Source organism: Falco biarmicus, chromosome 7, assembly GCF_023638135.1.
Source record: "Falco biarmicus isolate bFalBia1 chromosome 7, bFalBia1.pri, whole genome shotgun sequence".
Classification (NCBI taxonomy): Eukaryota; Metazoa; Chordata; class Aves; order Falconiformes; family Falconidae; genus Falco; species Falco biarmicus.
The window spans coordinates 66,126,393-66,151,316 of NC_079294.1; the positions used below are offsets into that span (position 1 = coordinate 66,126,393).

At 37.7% G+C, this 24,924-nt stretch overlaps 1 protein-coding gene across 3 annotated transcripts in view; it reads left to right on the top strand.

Moving 5' to 3' along the window:
• Positions 1-264: 264 nt before the first annotated feature.
• The window catches only part of LRRC28 (leucine rich repeat containing 28), a 54,469-nt gene continuing 29,809 nt past the window's right edge, over positions 265-24,924 (top strand). For 2 of the 3 annotated variants that reach the window (XM_056345889.1, XM_056345888.1), the window contains exons 1-5: positions 265-381; positions 3,083-3,311; positions 7,854-7,894; positions 10,411-10,448; positions 11,206-11,343. In XM_056345889.1, coding sequence (XP_056201864.1) covers positions 3,144-3,311; positions 7,854-7,894; positions 10,411-10,448; positions 11,206-11,343 — 385 coding nt within the window. In that variant the 5' untranslated portion in view covers positions 265-381; positions 3,083-3,143. The remainder of the gene's footprint in view (positions 382-3,082; positions 3,312-7,853; positions 7,895-10,410; positions 10,449-11,205; positions 11,344-24,924) is intronic. The other variant, XM_056345887.1, reaches the window with a different exon arrangement.

Sequence of the window (24,924 nt, forward strand, 5' to 3'; positions counted from 1 at the left end):
AAGATGAACCGCGCCTACGCGCCGCCCCAAGCCCGCCCGAGAAGGAAAGACCCGCCCGCCCCCAGAGCCGGTCAGGCCCTCACAGCCGGCCCCGGGCCGCAGCGGGAGGCAGGCGAGGCGCTGAGGTGGGGCGCCCTCCCATTGGCTGATAGAGTGCGATAGGTGAGGGAGGAACTTGTGATTGGGTGGTGGGCGGTGGGGTGCCTTGTGATTGGCTGAGAGGCGGGGGGGGGCGGTGTTGTGGCGGGGCGCGAGGAGGGGTGGTGTCTCGCGAGAGTCGTGTGGCGGCCGCGGTCTCGCGCGGCTGCGGCCCGCTCCGCCCCCGGGTGCTTGTGCTGGCGGCGGTGCCCAGCAGAGCCTCTCCCTGCTCCGGCGGCACCGGTGAGTGGCTCGTTCTGCGCCTGGGAGAGGGACAGCGACAGCCCGGGTCGGGTTCTGGGGTGGGTGGGCGTGGGTGCCTCCGCCGCTCTGCCCTCTGCGGGCACGGAGCCTTCCCGCCGCCGGGCCGAGGCGCTTTCCTCCTTGCCCCTCTCCGGCGCCCCGCAGCCCTGGGGGCGGCCTCCCGCCGCCTCCTCAGCCCTCACAGGCCACTGCCTGTGGCGGCCGCCCTCACACATCGGCACAGCCGGGGCAGGCCGGTTCCCCTGCACCCACTCGTGACAAACTGGTCTCCCCCAGTTCCCGGGCCCAAGGAGCACGGCCACGGCGGCCCCGTGCACCCCCCCGCAGCTTGGTTCTCTTGTGCCCTGCGGCTCCTCCAAAGTTTTCGTCCGGCTGCCTTCGCGCTTTCCCCCCGCTCGGCTGGCAGAGGCCCGCAGGTTCGGCGGGGTCTCCTCAGCCTCCCGCTGTCACCCCTTGGCCAGTCTGCCCATCGCCCCCGCTCCCTGTGTTGTGCTCAGCGCCGGCTTCTGTCTCCGCCATCCTCTGCGAAACGCCGGGGTCCTCCGAGTGCCCTGGCTCTTCACAGGCCATCATCACTGGGTGTTATCTGTCCTCATCCTCCCTTTCTGCCTTCCTTCAAGACCACGATTGTGTGTCTTCGTTTTTGGGAGTGCTGTGTCTTATCGCTGGAAAAAAAGATGATTTAGAGAGAAAAAGTTTGGCTGCTGGTGGAAGGGAGTGGGAGGTTTTTCCTTTGAAGTAAGAGCCAAAATAGAGTACGTTACGGAATTTGCATGTGTGGGCTTGCATGTCTGTGTATTCATGAATGCCATGGCTAAATGTGGTCCACTTGGTAAATGGAGGCACAACACTGAAGAGAAGTCCGCAAGTGCAGAGCACCTAAAAAGCACCTCTGGACAAATGGAAAGGCGATTGGATGTTTACGCATGTGTCTTGTGACTTTGTAGCTTTTCATTTGGAAAAAATACCTTAGGGAAAGATGAGCTTTCCTTTACTGTTTCTTACATTGCAGCAGTTAAAGCTCAAATACTCTCAGACTGTGCATGTTAAAAATTCTAATGCTTTTCCTTGAATTATTTTAATGTTATAGATGTGGAGTTTGTAATTGTAGGAGCTTAATTTCCTTTATCTGTTCAGCTAAAGTAGCTTTAATGTTGCTAGTGCCAAGGGTCAGTAGCATGTGCACCCTGTCTCCTTAAGATAGCTGATGAAGGCATCTGTTACAGCCACGGTTCTTCTCATACCAATACTGTTTGACCAAAGTTGGACTGATACTTAGTAATCTTATAAGGGATTCTCATAATCATTTGCTTACAGCACTGATCATACCATGGCTTGAATTGGGCATAACTCAAGACTAGAAAAGGTGTGCAGGGTATTATACCTAAGTGTGATTGGTAATGCTTATGGGACTCTCAAGAAAATAAATGCTGTATCCTTCAAGAAGGACATGGGTCACTGGTAAAAGCTGCTTATCTGCATATCAAGGGAATTACTGAAACTGATGAAGTCGCTTGATTTACATGTATAGTCCGATTGTCAGTCTTCAACTGGGTAAGGAGTTTTGTTTACGACTACCATATAGTCAGACAGGGTTCTTGACTGTAACTCAGTACCTTCACTTCCAATATCTGTTATGATTCAAATCTGTCCTTCAGTGAAGGAGTGAACTAAAATAGGAAAAGTTATTGGTGGAAAGCAGTTAACACCTTGTCTTTCATTAATGGCAGTAGATTTATACAGATAAATCTGAAGCAAAAACTGTTAGCTTCACATTATAAATGGTCTGGATTTATTGTGTTCTCCTGACTTCTGAGACAGTTGAGAAGATACAGCATTGCTGCTGTTATCTAAATCTAGACAACATAATAATGACTAGAATTTTGGCTAGACATAAAAACAAGCTAAATAAAGTCTTGTTTCAGGTATGAGTTAATTTTTATGTCTTCATATGTATGTTCAAAAGTATGCCTTCATACTTTTGGTTTTTTTTGAAATTATGACTTGAAGCTTGACATTTAGTTCTTTCTGGTATTTTTAGTAAAGAGTGCTGAAAATCTGCTGTCACATCTAGTGCTCTATAAATTACTGCAAGTTTCGGATTTCTCACATATTAATTTATTATTTTAAAATGGCCTTACTGACTGACCATCCCCAATAACTTTTCCAACTGATAAATTGTTCTGGTAGTCTTATATGGGAAAGCTTAACAGACTTTCGTTGCCTTTTGTCATTCAGGTTTAAAAGCTACATAAAGGCATTTTAGTCACCTGCGTTCTAAGTCCTCTAATAAATTGTGCATTTTTCTTATCTGTGGGTTCTTCTTTTTAGCGTACTTCACAGAATAGATGTAGGACGTAGGTAATGTTTTTTAGGGAGAGGTTTCTTCCTTCCGCCCTGCCACTTCTTGTGGTGGCAACTTTAACAAAATTATCTGAAAGGTCCTTTGAAGATGGATGAAGAAGAGCATTATACCTTAAAATCTTTGTATTGACAGTCCAATAACATGCTAAAACTTAATCCAGAAAATATTGTGTGGATGTTCTGGATACTTTATGTATTAACTGAAACAAGTGTCTTTAGGGAAATTATCAGATAATACGTAATAACTAATTCTGCAAAAGAATGCATGGCATACACCTTGATAATGGTGGGGTCTTTTTCTCTTTTTGTTTCTTAGAAATGGGTCTGCTTTCAGAAGACGCAATGCACTAGATGTGGTGCTTGGAACAGGATTAGTCATGGCGTCAGAACTATGTAAAACAATCTCTGAGGCAAAACTGGAAAAGCACAAGAACTTGTTCTTAAATTACCGAAATCTCCATCACTTCCCTTTGGAGTTACTGAAAGATGAGGGGCTGCAGTACTTGGAGAGACTTTATATGAAAAGAAATTCCCTGACCACATTGGTACGACAACCTCTTTATTGTAATGTTTACTGTCTGTATGTTTTAGGAATTCTGATATTTTGGAACAGAAAAACCAAGATAATTTTTAAAAAAGTAATGATAATCTTACAGCGAATCTGATCTTGAATGATGTCATCCTTTGTGAAATATGAGTATTTGCTTGTATTATGTTTGAACTTGCATAGGTAATGTAGAGAATAATAAATGAAACTTTGACATTTTATGGTTACCCTTTTGAAGCTCTGTGAAGATCTGCTGGGGGTTTTCTTGTGAAGTTTGTTGTTTTTTCGTTTATGTTTTTGGTTTTTTTTAACTGCCATAAATTTTGCTCATGTAAATCATCAGGCCTTTCTACTCTTAGGTGATGCTATTCAGTCTAGTCTACATTCCTTCATTAGGCTAAACAGCCTTTACTTTGGTGCGTGCCTGATTTGAAAGGCATCATCAGTCCTACTGATTTAATTAATCTTATTGGCTGTAATTTGAAGCTTACTGTTAAGGTGCCAATGAAAATTTATGTCTGTGGGCTGCTGCTGATAGAACAAACAGTCATGGTTGTGGGATTTTCTGTGGTGGTGTCTTCTTGTTTTGTTGTTTTTCCTTGAACTGAAGAAATTCTCACCCTGAATGAATGTTGTGACCTCAGAATTCAGTGTGGCATAGTTAAATAGCTGTGTAACACATCCTGAGCTGGTAAGACTATAGAGAGTCAAAACTTGCCACTGTCAACAGGCTCAAGTCTCCAAGTAATTCATGGGCTTTTTTGTTTGATTGTTCTTTGGGGGGTGTGTGTGTGGTTTTTTGTTTTTTTTTTTTTTTTTCCTTGGGCTCTTCCATGGCATGATTGGTAAAATAATAGCCAGGGCAGAAGTGCTGGAGGGCCTGACTAGTTAAAATTCACCAAAATTAGATGGTTTTCAGTGCTTCCTAGAAAGAGTCCAGTGTTCTAGTTTAAGGAAGAGTATCACTGTCAAACCTTTACACACATTGGAAATCTTCAATAAAGGTTTCACTTCATGGGCCAGAGCTGAAAGGATTCTGAAGATTTTATGCCTTTTCGTCATCTTGAATGGGTCACTTCAGTTTGCATGTACTGTAGAGAATTATTTTGGCACTCGCCATTTTCTGGGCAAGTCCTTTGCTTAATAATTTATAGGATTCATGGTTACAAATTAAAGCTGCCTTAATAATTAAACAAAGACTGTAAACAGTTTTGTTCTGACACATTGTGAAATTCAGTTATTATTGGGACTTGTAAGGTTCATGAACTGCACTGCTCAAAAGATGAAACAACAATAATGAGGAGAGTTTTGCATATCACTTTCTTTATGTATGTGTTAAGACCCTGGTTTTGTTTTCCTCAATGCAAAACAGAAACCAAAACAAAGTCTTGCAAGTAACGGTTTAGTTCCCTTTTCCTCTTAATGTCTGTTAATAGTACCAGCCAACAGATGTGTATAATGGCATAAGAGTAATTACCCATGGTTACTGTCAACAGAAGATCTAGCAAATATGGAAGGCAGCTCTTGCCCAATACTGTTAAGTACGGTAATTGAGGCCTGGGATAAAGGAACTGAAACAATACTTAAAATGTAGATCATACCTAGGCAAAGTGACTTGCAAATAGTGTGAAGTAGAGCATTAGGATTCGGAATGATCAGGATAACTTGCTCATAATAGACTTGGTGGAATATCATTCAAATGCATAGCACTGTGGCTAGGAACTAGGCAAACAAAACAGGTTCTCATTCACTGAGCAGCAGAATAGATGTTGGAAGTTGCAGTGGACCAAAACAGATGAAACATGTTATTAAGAAAGGCAGATGTCTTTGTGAAATTTTCTGTGTTCCAAAATCTCCGTTGAACGCAGAAGGAAATAATTATTGGATACTGTTAAAGCATAAGCTGGGGCAAGGAGTCTCGAGTTTCGTACCTGGGAACAACCTAGGTAAATTGGAAAGAACCTAGAAAGCAGCAACAAGGGATCTTTAGAGAACGTGCTGCAGGAGAGAAGGTTGAGAGATTTGGGTTAATTCCTCTTGCAAAAAGAGAAGATGGAGAGGGGAAAAAATAGGAGGAATGGAGGACAGCAGCGATTGTCAGTATTTCTACAAAGCAGTATTTTCATAATGAATTTTTTTTTACATTCATTGCTGGTAGGACAAGTAATACTCTCATTTTCAGTAAAGAAGTAATGTTACACTGTGGGAGGGGGAGAGCTTATCTTATCTGAACAGTTGAAAACAAATGGGTTATTGAAGGAAGAAGTTTCTTTTGGTCTTGTACTCTTGATTGATTGCAAGATGATGAGTATTAGCTCATCAGGAAATACTTTAAGCTGTGTATGCGTTATGAGCAATCATTGCAACTAAATCTGCACCATATTTTTTAAAATTTAGATGGTGTTTTTGTAGCATCAGTTCATCCTTCAGCGTTCTGAAAAATGTTTACTAAATCAGCTTTTGTTCTTTGCTCTACCAAAATGACTAGTCCTTGACAGATGGCTCCTGTGAAAACATCTGGAATAGTTATGCTGACAGAATTTACATATACTTTCCCTAAGAATAATTTCATTTTTGTCTTCATCGGCAAGATGGAAATGATAGAGGGCTATGACATAATGGATTGAAAAGCTTATATAGCACACCTGTATCCCAGCATCAAGTCTTCTAGCTTCTCATTTAATGTTTGACTGATAACATTAGCCCTCCAGTAATCCTATTTCCCCATTTATTAAATGGAAATATGAATTTGGCTTGATGGCTCTGTCAGAATCACGATCTACCCATATCAAAGAACAATTGTTCTTAATTTACTAACTCAGAATATGCAGTGCTGTCCTGTTCAAACTGATCAGGTTTACTTTTTGAATTATGTCCACTGGGTGTGAGGGCAAGACAGGCTTCACTAAACTGGTGGCAGAATGATGAATCCTTTATCATCCTTGTTTGTTGTCATGTTGGCAGTAGAGAACAGAGTTTGTTTAACCTCTCAATTGATGAATAATGCATAGCGTTTTCTAATCTTAATTTCATTGTGGGATGTTATATTGAACAATTTTTACTCAGACCCATTGTTTTTGTGGTACTCAAGAAGATAAGCAGGACTTCTAGTATAGAATTGCTAAACTGTAGTCTCATGAGTTTAGCTGGCTTACAGTAAGAAGCAGTTAAAACAAGAATAAAAGTATAACCTTCGTGTATAGTGTGAAAATAGTTTGCGATTCAGGTCAGCATCCTTATTCTAAAGGGTGTAGGATGAAAGTGCTTTTGTTTTTTCACATTCCCTCTTCATTTTTTTAAATTAAAACTTGAGCTTTTTTTCTGTGCTTGAGCGTGTTGCAGCCTTTGCGTATTTTCCCAGCCTAGGCGTTTCCCGTTGACCAAATAAAATTCTGTGCCGAGAAGATGACTGTCCTGTGACAAACCTGCCAGTAGGTGGCAACAACTGATTAGTTATAGCCTGTTTCTTGAGTCTTGACGTCAACGGTTTCATTTATTGAGCCATCGTTTGCTGCTCCATAGTTAAAAGCAGACTATTTTTTGTACTGAGATCTGGGATGTGGCATGTATGCTACAAAAGAATATTTTGATATTACTTTTTCAGGTTAGTGAATTCAGTCATAATAAATTTATACACACAAAGTATTTTAGATAATAATATACCTTAAGTTTACATGACAGTGAAAATTGCTAGGGTTTTTTTGGACAGGAAATTGACTATGTGATCAAGCTGCTCTTAAAATTTGTTTGGTTTTGCATATATGTGTGTTGTAAAAACTTTTTTCAATAAAACATATCTATGTTTAAAATAGATCTCTTAAGCAATAAAACTGTCTTAACTTTGAATAATTTTGAGTACATACAGTTCCCGACATGACATGTGAAACTTGTGAAGCTGATTTTGTGATACATGTTCATGGTTATTAATGCCATCAAGGAAAAGAATTGCAGGTAGGGATCACTCAGCAGTTAGAAAATTATATGCATGTTAATATGTAAATATGGAAATCTAGTTTGATGGATTCAGCACTTCTGGCTTGGTGATAATTGATTAAGCTACACAAAAGTTTGTAGGTCATTTACCATTTAGCAGCATTATGAAGTAAAACACATTGTGGTTAGACATCTTGCATAATTCTTTTTCTGCTTTAAGTCTGTAAAGGCTGCAGCTTCTTAGCAGTCTCTTGGCTTCACCGAACAGTTATTTGAATTATTTTCAAAAGTAAGGTTTTGGTAATCCATCTTTTTAGCCTCAGAATTCTGACTACTGTTTGATTGAGGACATGTTAATGTCACTTCTGGGCTGTAGTTCCATTTCAGTAGTAGAAATTGCTCACCCTTGATATATCCCAGATTGCACTGATGGAGAGTGTGCGGGGGTGTGGAAATAGGGTATTGTATGCAAACTCCTTGCTGCCCTTTTTTCTGTGATTGGCTGTTGACATGTTTTAGTATGGTTATTAAAATGAGTTGGGTACACAATATGTGTGTGTCTGTTTTTTGTTTTGAAACCTAAAAAAAATCTCTAACTCTTTTTCAGCCAGAAAACCTTGCACAGAAGCTTCCAAACCTCGTGGAATTGTGAGTTTCTGTAGGAGTTCTAATGTTTTTATTATGCTGATCCATCTTACCTAAAAAAAATTCTAGAATGTATTGCTTGCATATAACCTATCTCTTTAAGTGTGAAAGGTTTTCTTGGAGGGCAGGAAAGGGTTATTTTTTTGTTGTTTTTTTTTGTTTTGTTTTTTTAAGGCAGTATATCCAGATGTATTCCTTTGCGTGATAATATTTTGTATAATTTCTTGTTTATTTTATAACAAGAACTGTTACGCAAATGTCTGTGCTGCTGAGGGAAAAAACAATTAGCCCCCAACTCCTGTGTAGATTGTTGTCACCCTGATACAGCACTAGAACCTCCAGATTTAATGGTCAGATGGTTGTGACAGAGCCAGAGGAACAGGTTACTGCCTCCAGCCCAGCCCTAGTTGCTCATTTCCACCCCAGCTACCAGGGGTATTATGATTTCAGTTTTGGTGATTGCAGTAATAAGTTTTTTTGGAACCAAGTCACAGATTGTCAAATAGGAGCAGGAATGAGCAAGCAGGGGTAGTAACTATTGATGATTGCTGTAGGCAGAGTAGTTTATCCAATCTTGTCCAAAGAGTAGATGTCACATGAACTGTATAATTTTGGCAATTAATTTTAAGCTTTAAGCCCCTGAGTCAAGGTTTTCTTCCCTCCCCTTTTCTTGTAAGGTTATGATTTCCTTGTGTCGTAGCATGGGAGGGGGATGGGGAGGTGGGGTTGGTGGGTAAAAGGGACATCCTCTTTTTCCCTTTTAACTCATTTGACTCACTTTAAGTTGAGTAACTGATGAACCATTGATTCTGTTTATTTAATGAAAAGCTCCAAACAGGAGGAGGTGTGTATCTGAGTAGTTTTAATGTATTCAGCTGTCTGATCTTGTCATCTTAATTTGGCTCTTGAAACCACACCTTTCTGGTACACGCGACCGCAGTATAATTGAGCTGTTTTGTAGGTCACTGCAGTCTCCTACTTGCTTAAGAGACAGTCGTGTCTCATCATGCCTTGGTCTTGAGAGTAAGTTTATGCTCTGAAGCAGTAAAATAAACATTTCTGTATTTGATATACTCTAGTACGTAGTTATTTGCCATGGGGTATCAGGAAATCTCCTTGTTATCTGATGGTGCCTTTCGGAAAACCTGGATAAATTACAGCTTAAAAGAATCTCTTACAGACGCTGAATTGTAGGAGTCAAATCTGATTAATTGGTGTTCAGTAAGCTTAGTTGTACCACCATTATCCCACACATTCTGGTGGTCTAGGGAGGACTGTGGTAGGCCTGTAGTTTGTGTAGCTGTGATAATACGTCAGTTTTTAATCAGACGGTAAGAGATGTTTTGTTGACAGAGACCACAAAATACAAAGATTTATTTAAAGAATTATTTGTTACAGTAGCTTTACATTTTTAAAGACAAGCTTAACTAAGTTTCATTTTCCTGAAAGTTAACATTCTTGGTGATTTCACTTTTCAAAACTTTCACTGTTGTCTTTGTTTCTTTATATATCATGTCCCTCATGCTGGGAATACTAGATGTAGATCCTCATATTTATTTTTTCGTGCTTGAGTGAAACAGGTCACAAGTATTTATGTCTTTTTCCTTGTTCTGCCTGTATCTCCCCCAAAAGACAGGCTTCTGCTTTAGGAAGTGGTGTTTGAATATAGTGGAAAAAATAATGCTGTGCAAATAATTCCCATGTGTGTCTAAGCAATTGGACATTGAGTACGCAGTATTCCTTTACAATTAGAGATCAATATTTGAAAATTTTGCTACCGTTATTTTCTAAAAGACGCATTTGTTCATTTGAAGCAACATTGATTGAAAACTAAAATGTGTAAAATCTAAGAAGAGTTTTGATGTTACTGGTAGTACTAGAAGTGCTTCAGCAGAGGGTGCTGAATATTCTTAGTGAGAGATCTGGTCACCTTCAGTATCTACCTAAATGACCATGGGCAAGATCAGGTTTTTCTTTTGAAAAGTGTACTCTAGGTTTGAAAAACCCACTTGCAGTGAGTAGATCATGTGCTTGTTTCTTCAGTCAGTAGAGTTGTAACAGTTTATGTGTAGGGGAAAGTGTTTGTAATCTTATAACTTGTGTGGGTTTGGGTTTTTTTCATTTCTTGCCCAGCATTTAGTATGGAATAACCGGGTGATCAAATATGGTTCACTCTGGTTATTCCATCTGCTTTATTCTTTTTACTTTTTTTTTTTTTTCTCCCTCTTAGGACTCTCAAAACTAAAGCCCTTTATTACTATAACTGTGAATGCTTTGTTTTAAATAATTATATGTAATTCTCTTTTAATTTTGTATTAATCATTTAATAGTCTAAGTGAAGCTTAAGTACCTGTCCATTGCTGGTTTATACAGTTTCCACAGCTTTTGTGGTCATAGAGAGGAATGGCTTTTGAGGGTGCTCTTTCAGTCTGAAATTGGATATTTTGCAAACTGATTATGTAGCAGAAGTCCTTGAGGGTAACAGGTGGTGTCCTCTGCTTTTTTTCTCCTCCCCCCAGGTACCTTCATTCAAATAACATAGTTGTTGTACCTGAAGGTAAGTAATCTACCAGCTCACAATAAGTGGCAGGAATCATAAAATATTCATTTTTCTTCTTTGAAGAGGCCTATTTTTCCTTTATTTTCCCATAAAACAGAAAAGATTTTCATACAAAATATGCCAGTGTGGCCCTTTGTCAATAATATCCTTGTTTATACTATGTTAAATTATTTTAATGAATTCTCAAATGCACCTTAATGCTCTTTGCTTCAGTTATAATTGCAGAAAGTGAAAAAGCTAAATGGTACTCATTGACAGAAGCAAAAATGGGGAGTGTTTTCTGCTTTCAGCCAGTTACCACACAGAATACTCTGCTGGTTTAGCGCATGACAGATTAAAAACCTAAAGTATCAAGAACTTGTACTAGTTTCCCTTTCTTGTCTTAATTATAGAGTTATGTGCTCGAGTTCGGGGAAGTACTTCCGGCGCGCTCTGAATATATAAATTGGATAGGCTCAGAGCAAAGGAGTGGGAGAAGTGACTTCAGAGCAGAATCGTTTGAGGATAATCTAGAAATGAGAGTATTCTGTACATCACTTTTTTTCTTCCCTGTCTCACTGCCAGCAGTACTGTTTGTTAGATAGATAAGCATTTTCACAAATGATGTCAATCAGTTGTGAGACTGGCTTTAATATGTCAAAATCTCCTCAGATACAGTTGTTAGGTACTGTGGCTTTTTATCCTCTCATAGTCCTATTAAGATTTTAATGTTAATGTTGGGTCACATTCATGTTTTAATCTGTTCTCTCACAAGCCATTGGCTCCCTCGTTAAACTGCAGTTTCTGGATCTAAGTGATAATGCCCTTGAAATTGTGTGTCCAGAGATTGGCCGCCTGAGATCTTTACGTCATCTTCGCTTAGCTAACAACCAGCTGAAATATTTACCTGCAGGTGAGTACAAATGGGTGCGGGATTACAGTAATGACAAATTCCATTTGAACTTAATATGCATGGTGATCTGCTCTGTGTTTATTCGTATCTTACAGTTGAAGCATGGTAAAACTTATACTTAAAGACTAGGCATGGATTGCCATTATTTATGTATTGTATTAAATATACTCTGTAGTTAGAAAAAAGTCATGCTGTATGTACTTGAGGTAAAGTCCTGAAAAACGCTTCTCAAGTGGGGAAAAAATGTAACTGTTGAACAGTCTTTGTCGTTGTATCAAGAAAATATTGAACTGCCTTGAGAAGAACCAAAATGCCAGTGACAACTGTCATTACGATAAAATGACATGATATTTCTCCCAGTTTTCCGGACTATAAAGGATTCCAGGCCTTCCTTTCTTTCTATTTGCCCAACAGCACCGTTCTTGTATTTTCTATGAAGACACATGTCTAGTAGGTTTGCCTATGGCAGTTATATTTTACTATGACAGTAAATAACAAATGTTAGTCTTGCTAGTTTATTATAAAAAAGCAAAATTTCTTCAAATTAAATGTGATACAAGGCCAGAAAAAGTTGGCCATAGGCAGATTTTGAATAAATTTTTTTTGCTATTTAAATACTTTGATAAGCAGACATAACTTCTTCCATTGCCCTTATATCTTTCCAGATAAGGTGATGGTGATTTTAAAATATTTTAAAATTATATTATTTTTTAATCTTTCTCTGGCATATTTGCATTTTCTGATCTGCAGAGATGATAAAAATCCAAAGCCAGCTTTTAAAAAAACTTGTCTAACTTAACAGGATTATCTTTTGGCCCTAGTTTTAACTAACTTCTCAATGTGACCTTTGTATGTTTGTAAGTTCGTATTATTCTCAAGAAATGTATTGCAATTGCTCCTTGAAGTTTTGGGTACAGAAATCTAGCTGTCCTTTCCTTGTACTTTTCTAGGTATAATAAGCTTAAGAACATGTCAAAGGATGGTTATGATTAGAAAGAAGAAAATTTATATGACTATGTAAATGCTCTGGAATGAAATTAGATAAACCTGTTAAACATTATGACCCAAGGCCAATAAAATTTCCATCAATTCTCAGATGTCCTACATTCAAAAGGAAGGGGTGATTGGAGTGCTTTATGTTCCTGAAAGATAATTTACCTTATGGTGCTGTACCATGAAAGAAAGACTTGTTCAAAGAAAAAGTGACACATTTTCTGCAAAACTTCACACATAACTTAAAAAGGTTCCAAAAAAGACTTTCAAAAGGATAATTTACATTACTGAAGAGTTGATTTCGAGTCTACCACATTTGATTAGGAACTGGTATCAGCTGCATAGGCACGCTGCATTTAACTTCTCCTGAAGCTCACAAAATTTGGTATGGATCATTGTTGCTAAGTGCGTTTTAGTTTTGTGTGCATGGAAATTTCGCATGCTTAGTAATAATACTACTATTGCCTACTTTTGAATCGGAGAATCCAGTGGTGACTGGTTTTGCTTTTCTTGCTGGTAGTGTACCGTCAGTTTATATATATGCCATTACTGCTGTCTTTACTAATCCTGTCTTTCAAATGCTGTCGCTATCAACATGACTGGATGTCATACAGCTTGAGTGTTACCAGTCTGAGCAAGATTAGTCGTTCACTTATACTGGAGAGTTTGCCCACTGGAGAGTTTGCCCACTGGAGAGTTTGCCCACTGGAGAGTTTGCCCACTGGAGAGTTTGCCCACTGGAGAGTTTGCCCACTGGAGAGTTTGCCCACTGGAGAGTTTGCCCACTGGAGAGTTTGCCCACTGGAGAGTTTGCCCACTGGAGAGTTTGCCCACTGGAGAGTTAATCTGCTGCACTGAGAGTTTTCCGAAACACAACACTTCCTGAATAGGGCTTCCAAGCATATTTTCATAGTTTATTCTTTGTAAAATTGCGAAGATTTCAAAGGTGATTTTATAACAAAATCTTCTGAAAAGAACACTTACATTCAACAGCTGAAAAAATAGAGCAAAATAGTAAGTTTTGATGCATTTTTTTATCCTTAATTATATTGGTAACAGAATCTTCATAGTAGTGTTAAGTATCATTCTGTCAGAAAACCTAGGAAAGTTAATCAAATAAACTAGCATGGGACGTGATTTTACTGCAGTACATCATTTTACTGTGTGTTAACTGCTGTCTTTACAGCAGATACTGCATTGTAATGCATTGTTAAGGAAAGACAGCACTTAATTACTCTTTATAATGAGTAACCATTTAAGATATAATTTAGCTCCTACTAGTGCAGCTTGTGCAGAATTTAAACATCTGCATTAAAAAATAGCTTTCAGCTATAAGTGATGGTCATTTACAGAAGTAACTTTTCAAAACTTGTGGCCATCATTTTCTTCCAGACTTAGTTCTGCACTTATCACACAAATGGCAGTGAACGGTTTATCACAGCAGAGGACCCAGTTAAGGAAGGCTGATCAGTATTCACCTTGTATAACTACATAGGCCAACTTGCAGCATAATGATGTCATCGCATAAAAAGCTTACTTCAGAGTTGTTGCTGTCATTCCTCTTGTGTCTCTTTTCCCAGTGTCTGGTGTTCTAAGTACCCTCAGTTTTTGTTGAAACTACAATGGATATCTAGGAGGATCATCTTAGTAGTATCCTTAATTGTTAAAAAAATTATCTCCCTTAAAACTGCTGAACAGTGAGGTGGTAAATGTTTGCCATTAAGAGCCTGAACACCCATGCTTTTCTATTGCATTTTATATTTTAAGAATTTTTCTCTGTTGTGTTTTCCTCGCGAATAAGAACTGAAAGGAACAGTTCAATTAATAGTATATGTTGATTCATTATCCATTTTTAATGGTTTTGTTCCACAAATGTGCTCTTAATATTCATTTTTAGTATTTAAGATATGCCTAGCGTAACTCTAATTTTAAAACAACTGAAATGATATGCATAATGAAGGACTATAAAGATTTATGTCTTCAGTCTGATCGTAGACATTTTTCAGGCTCTAATAGAGGTTGAGCCCGTGGTGTGGTTTACCTTCAATGTGATGAGCAAGATTTCAGTCTCCAGGTATAAATTTTCATAAAACTTGTGAGAGTTTAGTAATGAAGGCCTCACTTCTTTTTTCAGGTTTGGTCATGATTGTCCAACTAGTTTTATAAAGTTACTTCTAAGGGAGGAGGTTGGGGAGAGTGATGAAAATATATGCATACAGCATGATTATGTAAGCCTTAGTTTGCTGAAGAAATTGGGCAATACAGGACTGATGAGGGGGAAAAAGGGCATTGGGTGAAGCATGGAAATTGTGTTCCTTGGAGATCAGAAAGCACATTCTATGCTGTGGCACTCTTGTAGTGCAAATAATAATCCTACCTTTGTGCTAAGCAAACACTAACAAATCCGTGTCACTCATGGATAAGATCATGTACTTCGGCCTCAAGGCACTTGGTTTAATTGTGCACTGCCACTGAAACAATGGGACTTCCATCATGCATCATTAAATTTTTGTGAGGATTTTTTGAAAGGTCCCTAAGCTAAACCTGATGAGAAGTAAAGGGAAAAATTTGGTCAGAATAACCATGTTGAAATGGAAATATAATATAAAATGGCTGGAAGAAAATGCTTTGAAACTCTTGAAGTCATGTTTTGAATATACTTTGGGTAAGGTTAATAATTGGACCTGCTTCTGCTAATGCAGTCATCAGTATCTAGGTTCTATTGTAATCAGAATCACTAAGAGACTCTGAGAGGAGAGCTGATCAGAAGGATTGCAGATAGGTAAGAAGATGAGATTTAATATTAAAAAGTTCATGGAGTACTTTCCGTTGTTGAATTGCGCAGCATTTTTTTGTTCTGCAAAATGAAAATCTTGTAGCTTCTGTCTAACAATTTCTTGGTTCTTTTATTTGGCTCTGGTATATGTAGTTTTTGAACACAAAATTTTCTGTTATTTAACTGTAGCACCAGTAATCTAAATTGTGATTTGGCCATCTGGAAATATGTAATCATGGATCTTGTTTGAAAAAATCTTAAAGAGTTGCAGCATGAAAAAAGGTGGTTATTATTTCATGTTATTATATTTATGTATAAGCTTGACTTAGTTTTGAGATTGTTTTCATAGTAACTTACCTTTTTTGTAGAGATTTCTTTTTATTCAAAGAATTGAGCTAATTTTAATTTAGAACTGTAGAATTAGTTCTATACAAATGTGCTGTCAGAAGTAAATTTTCTAATCTTCTCGCTTATGATTGAATAATTTGAAAGTTCCCCTTTGTTTCTGATGTTTGTAATGCATATGATAATTCAACTCCTGTTTTTTCTTTCTGTAAGAATTACTGCATTATTTGAGGGGAAAAAAAAACCCACAGTGAGCTGTACTGTAAAATTATATTTACAGCATCCCAAAGCCAAGGTCATCTCTCAGTTTTGCTTGCTGCCATTTATATTTGAGTTCACTTCAGCCTTGGAAACTTTTTTTGTGAAGTGATGGCTCTTCAGGTTTACATTTTGGTCTTGTAGTTGGTGAATGCATGTTTGGACAACAGATGACTTGAAAGAGGGTGGGTTGTACTCAAAGTTGGACTTCAGTTTCACATCTGACAAGGATTAGATTTTTTTATTGCACATTACTTAGGAGATACTTCTCCTTAGAAATGGCAAGTTGTATTATCTTGTTCTAAGATTTAATTAAAAATGAGGTTATGTTTACTCAGCACATGTTGGAGTTAATTATAGATTTACTAAAATGAAAAGGTTAATGTTTTGCCAAGTCAGGAGCAAAAGCTAAGTAACTGAACAAAGAATAGGGTATGGTTTATGATCCCAGCCCATCTTTTGGCAAAGTTCCCTTTAAGAAAGGGAGGAGGGAAAAAATAAAAATCGGCAGTTGTCTTTACATGGCCTAGACCAACTTTCCCTTTGTGTTTGTTTAACAGGAACTTTAAAAACCAAAAGTTGAGTATGTTGATCAGGCCAACCCCCCCAAAAAAAAGCAAAATGCCATTAAGTAATACCAAACTTCATGTAAACTCTGCAGTGCTATTTCTTCAATCCGTAAAGTGAAAGTGCAGGGAGCACCAGCGGCTGCTGTTGCTGAAGGGGGATATAGATCTCTGCAAGAGTCAAAGGCAGGGTTAGCAAATGCCTGTTCTTCCCCACATGAGGAAATGTGTGGCTTCCATTTCAAATTGACATTTCTGTGTTGTCTCTTGAGACTTCTGCATATTGCATCCACTTGTTGCTGTTTTGCTTCATTTAGGTAGAATCCGAAGGAAAATTTATTCATCTGCCTTTGGTGTTTTTTAAAGTACAAACTGCAACAATATTCAGGGAGGTTAATAGCACATATACTCTTCCTTTCATTTCTGTTCAAATCTTTTGCCTTTCTAAGGCAAATTGTTTTAGAAATATAGTCAGTTTAAGCCTCATTAAAATACATTTGTAGGCTTATAAAACTTCATCTTCAAAGCACTTGAGAAAGATCCTGTGAAGCTGATAAGGGAGTGTTATCCTCCCTCATTTTACAGAATGGAAAAAAGTGTTTTTAACAGAAGTGATTTGCTCCAGGCCACAGCAGGAGTCAGTGTTAGCCAGAAATAGAACTTGGGTGTTCCCATTCCATTTGTTAAGACCACACCTTTTTGAGGTTGATCATATTTAATATTGGGGAGGATTGAGTCTTTCCACCCATTATTAGGAAATTAATAATTATCTCTCCTTAATAAATAACCCTCTAAGTTAATAGGAAATTAATAGTGGTAAGGTCAGTGAGATTTTGTAATTGAAACAACTTGTACTTCTGGAAGACTCGAAGAGGTCATGCAGAGGAATTTTGAAAAATATAGCTTACAGATAAATATTAATTTTTTTTCCCCTTGTGTAGGTAACTTCAATGGTAGTGACAAGAAGGGTTCAGTCGTTATTAAAACTAGACATCAAACTATAATTGTTGATTACTGCTTTGTCTATTTATAAAGTAATCCTCCAAACGTTAACTGATTGTTGCCAAGCCTTTTGCTTAGGGATTTGCTTTGCAAATTGGGGGCAAGAGAAACCTTAAGACATGAAAACTGCATATTCATTTCTCTCACTTTTTTAAAGTTGTTATAAAGTACAATATCTGTATTTACTATTCATACTGGTATTTCACTGGTAAAGACTTCTTGAATACTCAACGTAGTGATTCTGAATAGAGCTTAATATAAGGTATTTCAGTAAGTCTTAATTAAAGGCATATAAACACAACTTCTTACTTAACCTCCTTTTCACAGTAGATTTCCACTGATCGTAGGTACAGCATGCCAGTTATTCTGTTCTGGCATTAAAATATGTAGTCCAAAGTAATTTTTTAAACTTGTTTACCGTATTTGCATTTAGAGCCTTCAAGGGGGGGTGGGGTGGGATATAAATTTGTCTCTTCCCCCCCCCCCCCCCCCCCAAGTATTTCCCTTTTGCTTTTATTACCGTCTCTGATTAGAGTAGATTGCTTTGATACTTAGGTTCAGTTTTTGTAGTAATGAGTGTGACTTTAAAAGTAGAGGCACAAACTGACGCAGACCCTGTTCTTTTTTCAGAGTTGGCATAACCTTAGTCCACTCTGCTTTCCTAACTTAGTAACATGTATAAAAATATGCACGACAGGACAGGTTTGGTACACCAGGCACCCATCCAGGAGTGTGGTGTTTTTAAGTAAATCGACTTGTGGGGATTTGAGAAAAACATTGACTAGGTTACATGAGCTTTGTACTTTATGAGTATGTGACTATTTAAAGGAGCATGGACTCCTAAATAAAAATATCTTTTAATTATTATCATGATACATTGTTTTCCTTGAGGTAGGTTGGTGTCTGATTATTAAAAATAGGTTTCTTTGCACAGATCTGAAAAATACATGCTCTGTTTTATAATTCATTTCTAGATTCAGTCTACTGTGTAAAACTGAGTCAGTGTCCTCAGGATTATGTTAGCTCTTAGGTTCAACAACAATAATATTTTTGTCTTCCCCCCCTTCCCCTTAAATCGATGCCTGTTAACTGCATTGTGTTTTTCACATCAGGATTAGTAAGGCTTTGGTAATTATGCTGTAGTAATGTAGAAGCACAATGATAATACCTGATAGTATCTTGAAGACATTCTTTGCATTTCCAGGAGGAAAAGATATTTTACATGTTTTGATCTTACGTAAATTTCAATAAGGAGTAAGGACTTTGAAATTATAGCAGTCATTTATTCAGAGCTAGGAAGAAAATGGCAATGTGGATGGTTACTGATTGTCATTGGACTTTGTGACCTAATGGGAGGTGACCCAAGCACAGGTAGTATATTGTACCAGTGGTATCCTTACAGATTAGCTTTCACGAATGTCCGAGCACAGTGGTACCTATTTAATTAAAGGATGTTGGTTGTGTGAGATTTTATAACAGTCTGCCTTGCTCAAACATTTGGTTTGGGTTAAATTGTCAGGAGGTCTACTAGTGCTTCTGAGAGCTTTAAACTTAGGTGGAGGGAAGTGAAGACAAAGAATAAAAAAAAAATCCATTAAATTCCTGGAAATTTTCACTAGCAGAAGTTTTTCCTTTATACTCTCACCTGTATAGTGTGTCAGACTGAGTCACCTGTGTATAGAGAGCTGCACACTATTCTGTGTTTGTCTGCTTGCCTGTTCTTACAGTTGTGTTGTGGGTTGTTTCCCCCCCTCCCCCATCGAGGGGCTTTTAAAAGCCTCTTTGTTCATATCATACAACTTTCTAGTATACCACAGAAGATTTGTAATGTCACTGGATGCTGGTAGCAAAAACCATATAAACATATAGTCAGAAAAATCCTAGAGCTATTTTTTAAGCTTAAAATGTTTTTCTAATGTATGCTTTTGTCCCAACACTTCTTGCAGATATGCTTCTATTGGGTGTACTGGAACTGAAATATTTCCCGTAACTGTAGCAGAAATGACGTTAAGAAACAAAAAAACCCAACAAAACTATCTCTTTCAACAATGGTTTGTGGTATTCCTCATTATGGTGTTGCACAGCAGGTTTTCAAAAATGCATGTGCTAAGTATGTATGTGTTGTAATTCATTAATCTGAAAACTAATAGGAAACAGTTGGAAGAAGCCATCAATGTCTTTCATTGTAACATTTAAATTATGTATTCAAATATTGCTTTGTGTACTAGGCTTATTGGACTAGAAAATTCCATCTTCAAATTTGCTATTCTAATTTAGTGCAATCACTGGAAAAATATTTGGAAATTAAGCTGTTTTAATGAGCATGGTTTTAGTTAAGAAATCATGATACAGCTCAGTGCATCATATTTCCAAGTACCTGCAGATTTAGAAAACACGGATCTTAAAACAGCTTCTGTGGTGATTACGTATCTAGAAAAGTGATCAGGGGCAAACTGAAACTGGCATTGAGGTTTCATGTCAATAAATTGAAAGCTAAAATCCTGTTGTAGCAAAAGGCAAATGACCAAGCTTTTGAGTTTTCTAATGTTAGTTCTTACAATATTGAAAAGTCGCTCGAAGTTGTAACATAACTACTGATTCCAGGTTTTTTCTTCTTACGTATTTCAGAAAGATAATGATTTTGGATCAATGACACTTTTTCTTAAGTCCATACTTTAGGTTTCGTGATGCCTTAACTTGGAAGAAACTGCCTGCTTGAGTTTTGACTGTATTTAAAACACAGTGTGCTCATGTAATTACTGAGCTCAAGAACAGATCCAAAAGTGTCCGAAAGCTGAGTGCTGTGCATCAGTGTTTCAGACCATGTTAATTTAATTTGAGTTCTTCATGTGATCTGGGCAGAGACTGACCTGTAAAGGTTCCCTTTTTATGTGGCAATTCTTACTGGCCACAGAATCTTAGTGAAAGTTATGGTGGCATCACGTGTCTGGAAAGAGACACCTCTTGGAATGACACCACGTGAGTTCTGATCACTAAAATACTTCTTTATTATATTAATGGATTTGATTTTAGAGGGTAAGACTATGTCAGTGCAAGGCTGCCGGTGATCTGCTGTTGCCCAGTTATTTATTTTCAGTCTTTTATTTCCTCTAAGCATCCAGATGCCTCTTTTCAGTGCTTTGATACTACTTTCGGAGAATGGGCCAATGTTGCTGTTTGTTCCTTACTAGTCCATGTGGTATCCTTGTGAAAGATACTATGCACCAAACTTGCAGCATCTGGCTCCACCAGCCCCATAATTACACCCCCAGCCTCTGCACTGTTCCTTTCCTTCTCTGAAAAGGAGTTAGTAAGAAACCTGGTGAAGTATAGGTAAAATAAGGATGGAGCAGAGAAGAGCCAACCTAATTATTTATTACCAGTGGTTCTCTCAAGCTTGTTGTGCTTCTGGCTTTGCAGTACTCGTGAAATGTAAAATCTTTGCAGGAACACATATTTTCTAAGCTCTGGGCCATGGGCTTTTCCCCTGGTAGCTGTCCCCCTCAAGGGCTTTTAGGTAGGAGATGAAGGAGTTGTGCCAATATAAAGGAGTTTGAGTGCTGCTTCTAATGGTGAGGTATTTGGATGATTTGTGCATTCCTGAGAGTATGGGAGCAGATTTAACTGGATTCTCTATTATGAGATTTGGTACTGCCTCTTGAATACTGGCTCATGCTTCTCTTCAGCAGTCCTTGATTTCTCAAGTCACTGTAAGTGTTGTTTCTCCAGAGGTTTTCCTTTTGTGTGGGAGAGGGGGTGGACAGGAATTTTGAAAATTTTTTTAGAGTCCTTTAAGTAATTGTGACAAGCATTCTATGGAGTGGTTGGAGATAGTACATGTAACTGTGGAAGCATGGTAGTTACGTCGCTTGTTCTTATGCCTTTTTATTAAATAGGGGGTCTTAAGCAGAACTCATTTCAACAGTTCATTAAACATAAAATTGCATAATGTTTTTCTAGTAAACTCAATTTGATATTTCTCAGTAAATTGTTAAAATACAGATTTTTAAAAAGTTTTGCATGTCCAAGTATCTTCACAACTTTGCTTTGAAAAGTCAGCCAGTCACATGGGATATGCAAAATAATTAATTGAAAGGAATTTATAATGAAGTACTGATTTCAGTACTAGAGTGAGAAAAGGTCTTTAGATGACAATAAAATCAGTAATAGGGTAACATGGAAATGCTGCTACCACATACAAATAGTTCATACAGTAATGTACAAAGTAATCTTTCAAACATCTGACAGAAGAAATTACAACCTGAAGTTTCTAGGGTATATGACAACAGAGCCCTGATGGAATTATCTACCCTGCTCTACTCTCCATTCCTGCAGTCATTAGAACTGCCACTTGGGAATGGAGGGCTTCTGAAAGAAAGTCTCTTGACCTTTGAATATACTCCCAATGACATGCTGAGCCGGAGGCCACAAGGCAAAAGTGGGAAGTTTATGCTTCAATATATAACTTTAAAGAACATTAAGTTGTCATTGCTGCTTTGATCAGTGATAGAGTATACTTTGATAAAACTCAGTTAAAGGGCTTCAGGCTGTAGCATCAAAACAATGCATTCTGTTCCTTTTAGTTTGAAAAATGTATTTCTACAGTCTGTTTTTAAAAAGTGGATTGTGCATGTGAGAACTGATTAAACCTGGCACAGAGACCCAAATAATGAAGGTCAAATAGAATTACTTGTTTTTTCATGTTGTGATTGTTTGAGATTTATGGAGAGGACTCATAGTGACACAGTTATATACCACAGAAAAAAATAATTCTGGAAGTGGCCACATTTGTGTTTGAATTCAGTAATTATTCCATTTGTGGTGTTTGTTTTATGTGAGTTTATTGACTGCATAGCAGAGGAGAGGAAGGAAAAGTGGACCATCTTTAGCTGCTTTTGTTCAGTCTTACTCCTGTGGGGTTGAATCTAGGATGTAGTAAAGCAGACTAGCAGGAATTTAATTTTGTAGGTATGTAGTTGTGCATTGTATTCTTGTTCTGAGTGCTTGAAGGTGTAAGTTACAGAAATGTATCTAAAAAATGAACATTCCTAGTTGCTTTAATTTTACGTATTACCTGTGTGGGCTCTAAAGCTCTACAGATTGATTCATAGCTATGGCAAATCTTTTCCTGCCCCTCAAATTCTTGGTTGCATCTCTATAATCTTCATAACTGAGAAAGTGTGATACTTCATTGCTTGTCCAGCTGATTTGCTGTACAGCTGTTTTCAGTACTGCTGAAAATGAATGCAGTCACTGTTGTGTTAATTGTAAGAGAAGGCTTGGATCTATGTTAAGATATGGGGGAGGAGGTGTTTGCTTTTGTGCGTAAAAAAAACCACCCTGAAACGGAATCTTTAGCATTTTTCAACTTTATCCTACATAAGAAAAAGCTACATTAAAATAAAATTCACACAAGTTACTGTAACTTTTTTTTAAGGTGTCAGTCCCCTCCTTTTGGAAGTTCCCTCAACATGCTGAATCTTCTACTGAGAGCACAGCAAAGCCTCTTCTTTGGAATTTGATACAAGGGGTTTTCCATGTTATGGCTGGGAACAGTCATGTTCTGAGTAACATACCTTGGGGCTGTCATGAGGTGGATTCTCCTTCTTGCACAACGCGTGTATTAGCCTGTCTTTACATTGTGCGAGGAAGAATGTGGGACTTCTAGTAAGTCTTTTCCCTTTGACTGTTCTTAAAAAAAGCATCGCTTATTGACAGTTAACGTATTTCAAGAAATTAACCTGAACTTGAGTGGTCATACAGAGGCTAATATCAGACTAGCTTCGTAAGTAAAGGAATTCCATTAAAAGTTGGTTTGTAACTCGTCTGCCAGCACTGAATTCTTCTGATGATGATTCTGATAGTAAAGATACGACTTTACTGATTGCCTGGTTCAGGACACGTGTGATATATATGAAGTTCACTTCTGAAGCTTCAGAACAGATGTTCTTTAAAATATTTCTAAGTGTCTTTGTTTTAGAACTGGTTCTGAACGTAAAACTGTACTTAGAGTTTTAAGATGCTCAGGGCCTCTCTCATAAACATTTTCCAATAGCTGTTCACATGGGTGAAGACAGATGTGTATTGACAGGGCTGAGACTAAACCACAGAGATGGAAAGTTGGATGTGTGCTGAGAAAGATGTGTTTCATATACAAATGGTGTTTGTGTTTTTGTATTATGAAAACTTCTTTAATACAGACAATCTGTTCAATAGTGTTTAGTCAGGCTTTCAAAGAACCTCAGCTTTGAACAGATATTAAACTCAAGGTCTTTTTTTCTCTGAAATTTTTCATCGGTTTGTAAATGTGTGAAAAAGGAAATGGCAGTAGTAACTGCTTTGCAAATGCCAGTTTACAGTAGAAATGCTTTACTGATTTCAGTCTGCTGTACTGCCAAAGGTCTCTAACTTTGTTTTGCTGCACTGACTTAATTCAGGAGGGTCCTAAGCAAAGGCAAAGTAAGCCATACAAGCAAAATCAGCTTTTCAAGAAGATTATGTCCATGCTTACTGCCTTTACCACCGTTGTTTTAAAGGCAAAAAAAAAAAACAAACCAGTGGTCAACAGCACAGTTCATTGTAGCTATCACCACTGTAACAAGGCTGGTAAAAGTTAAGAGTGTATATCCGCTATGGCAGCGCATGGTTGCAAACTTGATCATGAAATTCAGTAGATGTTAGTTGATAGAACATATTCAGCTATTTAGTTCTCAGAAGAAAATTATCTGTTAACTAAAATAATCGGCTACTAATTTTTTTCATGTAAAACCTCTTAATAATTTGAAGTTGTCAAGATTCTTTTCTGTTGCACCAAATTAACATTTGTGACAGAAAAAGTTAGCTCTTGAAGCTTAGTTTTTGTAGTTTTTAGGGTTGGGTGCTAAAAGTTAACTTGTTTTCCCCTTAAACTCTGAAGTCTTTATAAATAGTTATCTATGAATGTACTTTTGTCTCTTTGGTTCCCTTGTTTGATTGGGTTTTTTTTGTTCCCTAAGCTCTCTGTAACTTATGTGCAGTGATTAGGTATATTAACGGGTAGTTAATTTTACTTGTGCATTAAGCAAATGCAATTTACTAGTAGTACTTGAGTGTTCAGGGAAGATTGGAGAACAAAGTCATTCAGTCTTAGAAAGTGAACAAACACAGATTGTTAGTGCTGTGCAATAGAGGAATTTTATAATGTATTGATTTCCATTTTGACCTTGCTGGCCAAATACAATTTTCTTTTATACTTACTGTTGTGAGAATGTTAAAGTGCTACTTATCGACATCCTTGTTTTTACTCAGGTAGTCTATTAAATAAACTGAGGCAAAATAAAATGCGTCATTTACTGACACTAGATCTAAATGGAAAAAGCCTTTAAAGAGAATGTGTAGAACTGGAGGTGTTATGTGAGATTAACTTTCCTGTGGTTCATGTCACACACACAGAGTTTGATACCTGTATTTCAGTTATCTTAATTTTATTGCAGTAGTATTTAAAATAAAGACCTGTTTACACCTTAGTGTTGTCCAAATCAGCATTAAATTGTCATTCTTTGTGGAAGGCTTTGATACCAAGCAACTGCAAGTAGACTCCAGTTGGTAATTATTTGATGTTTGAGAGCTTTATGAACTAAGACTACTTATTGGTGTAGCTAA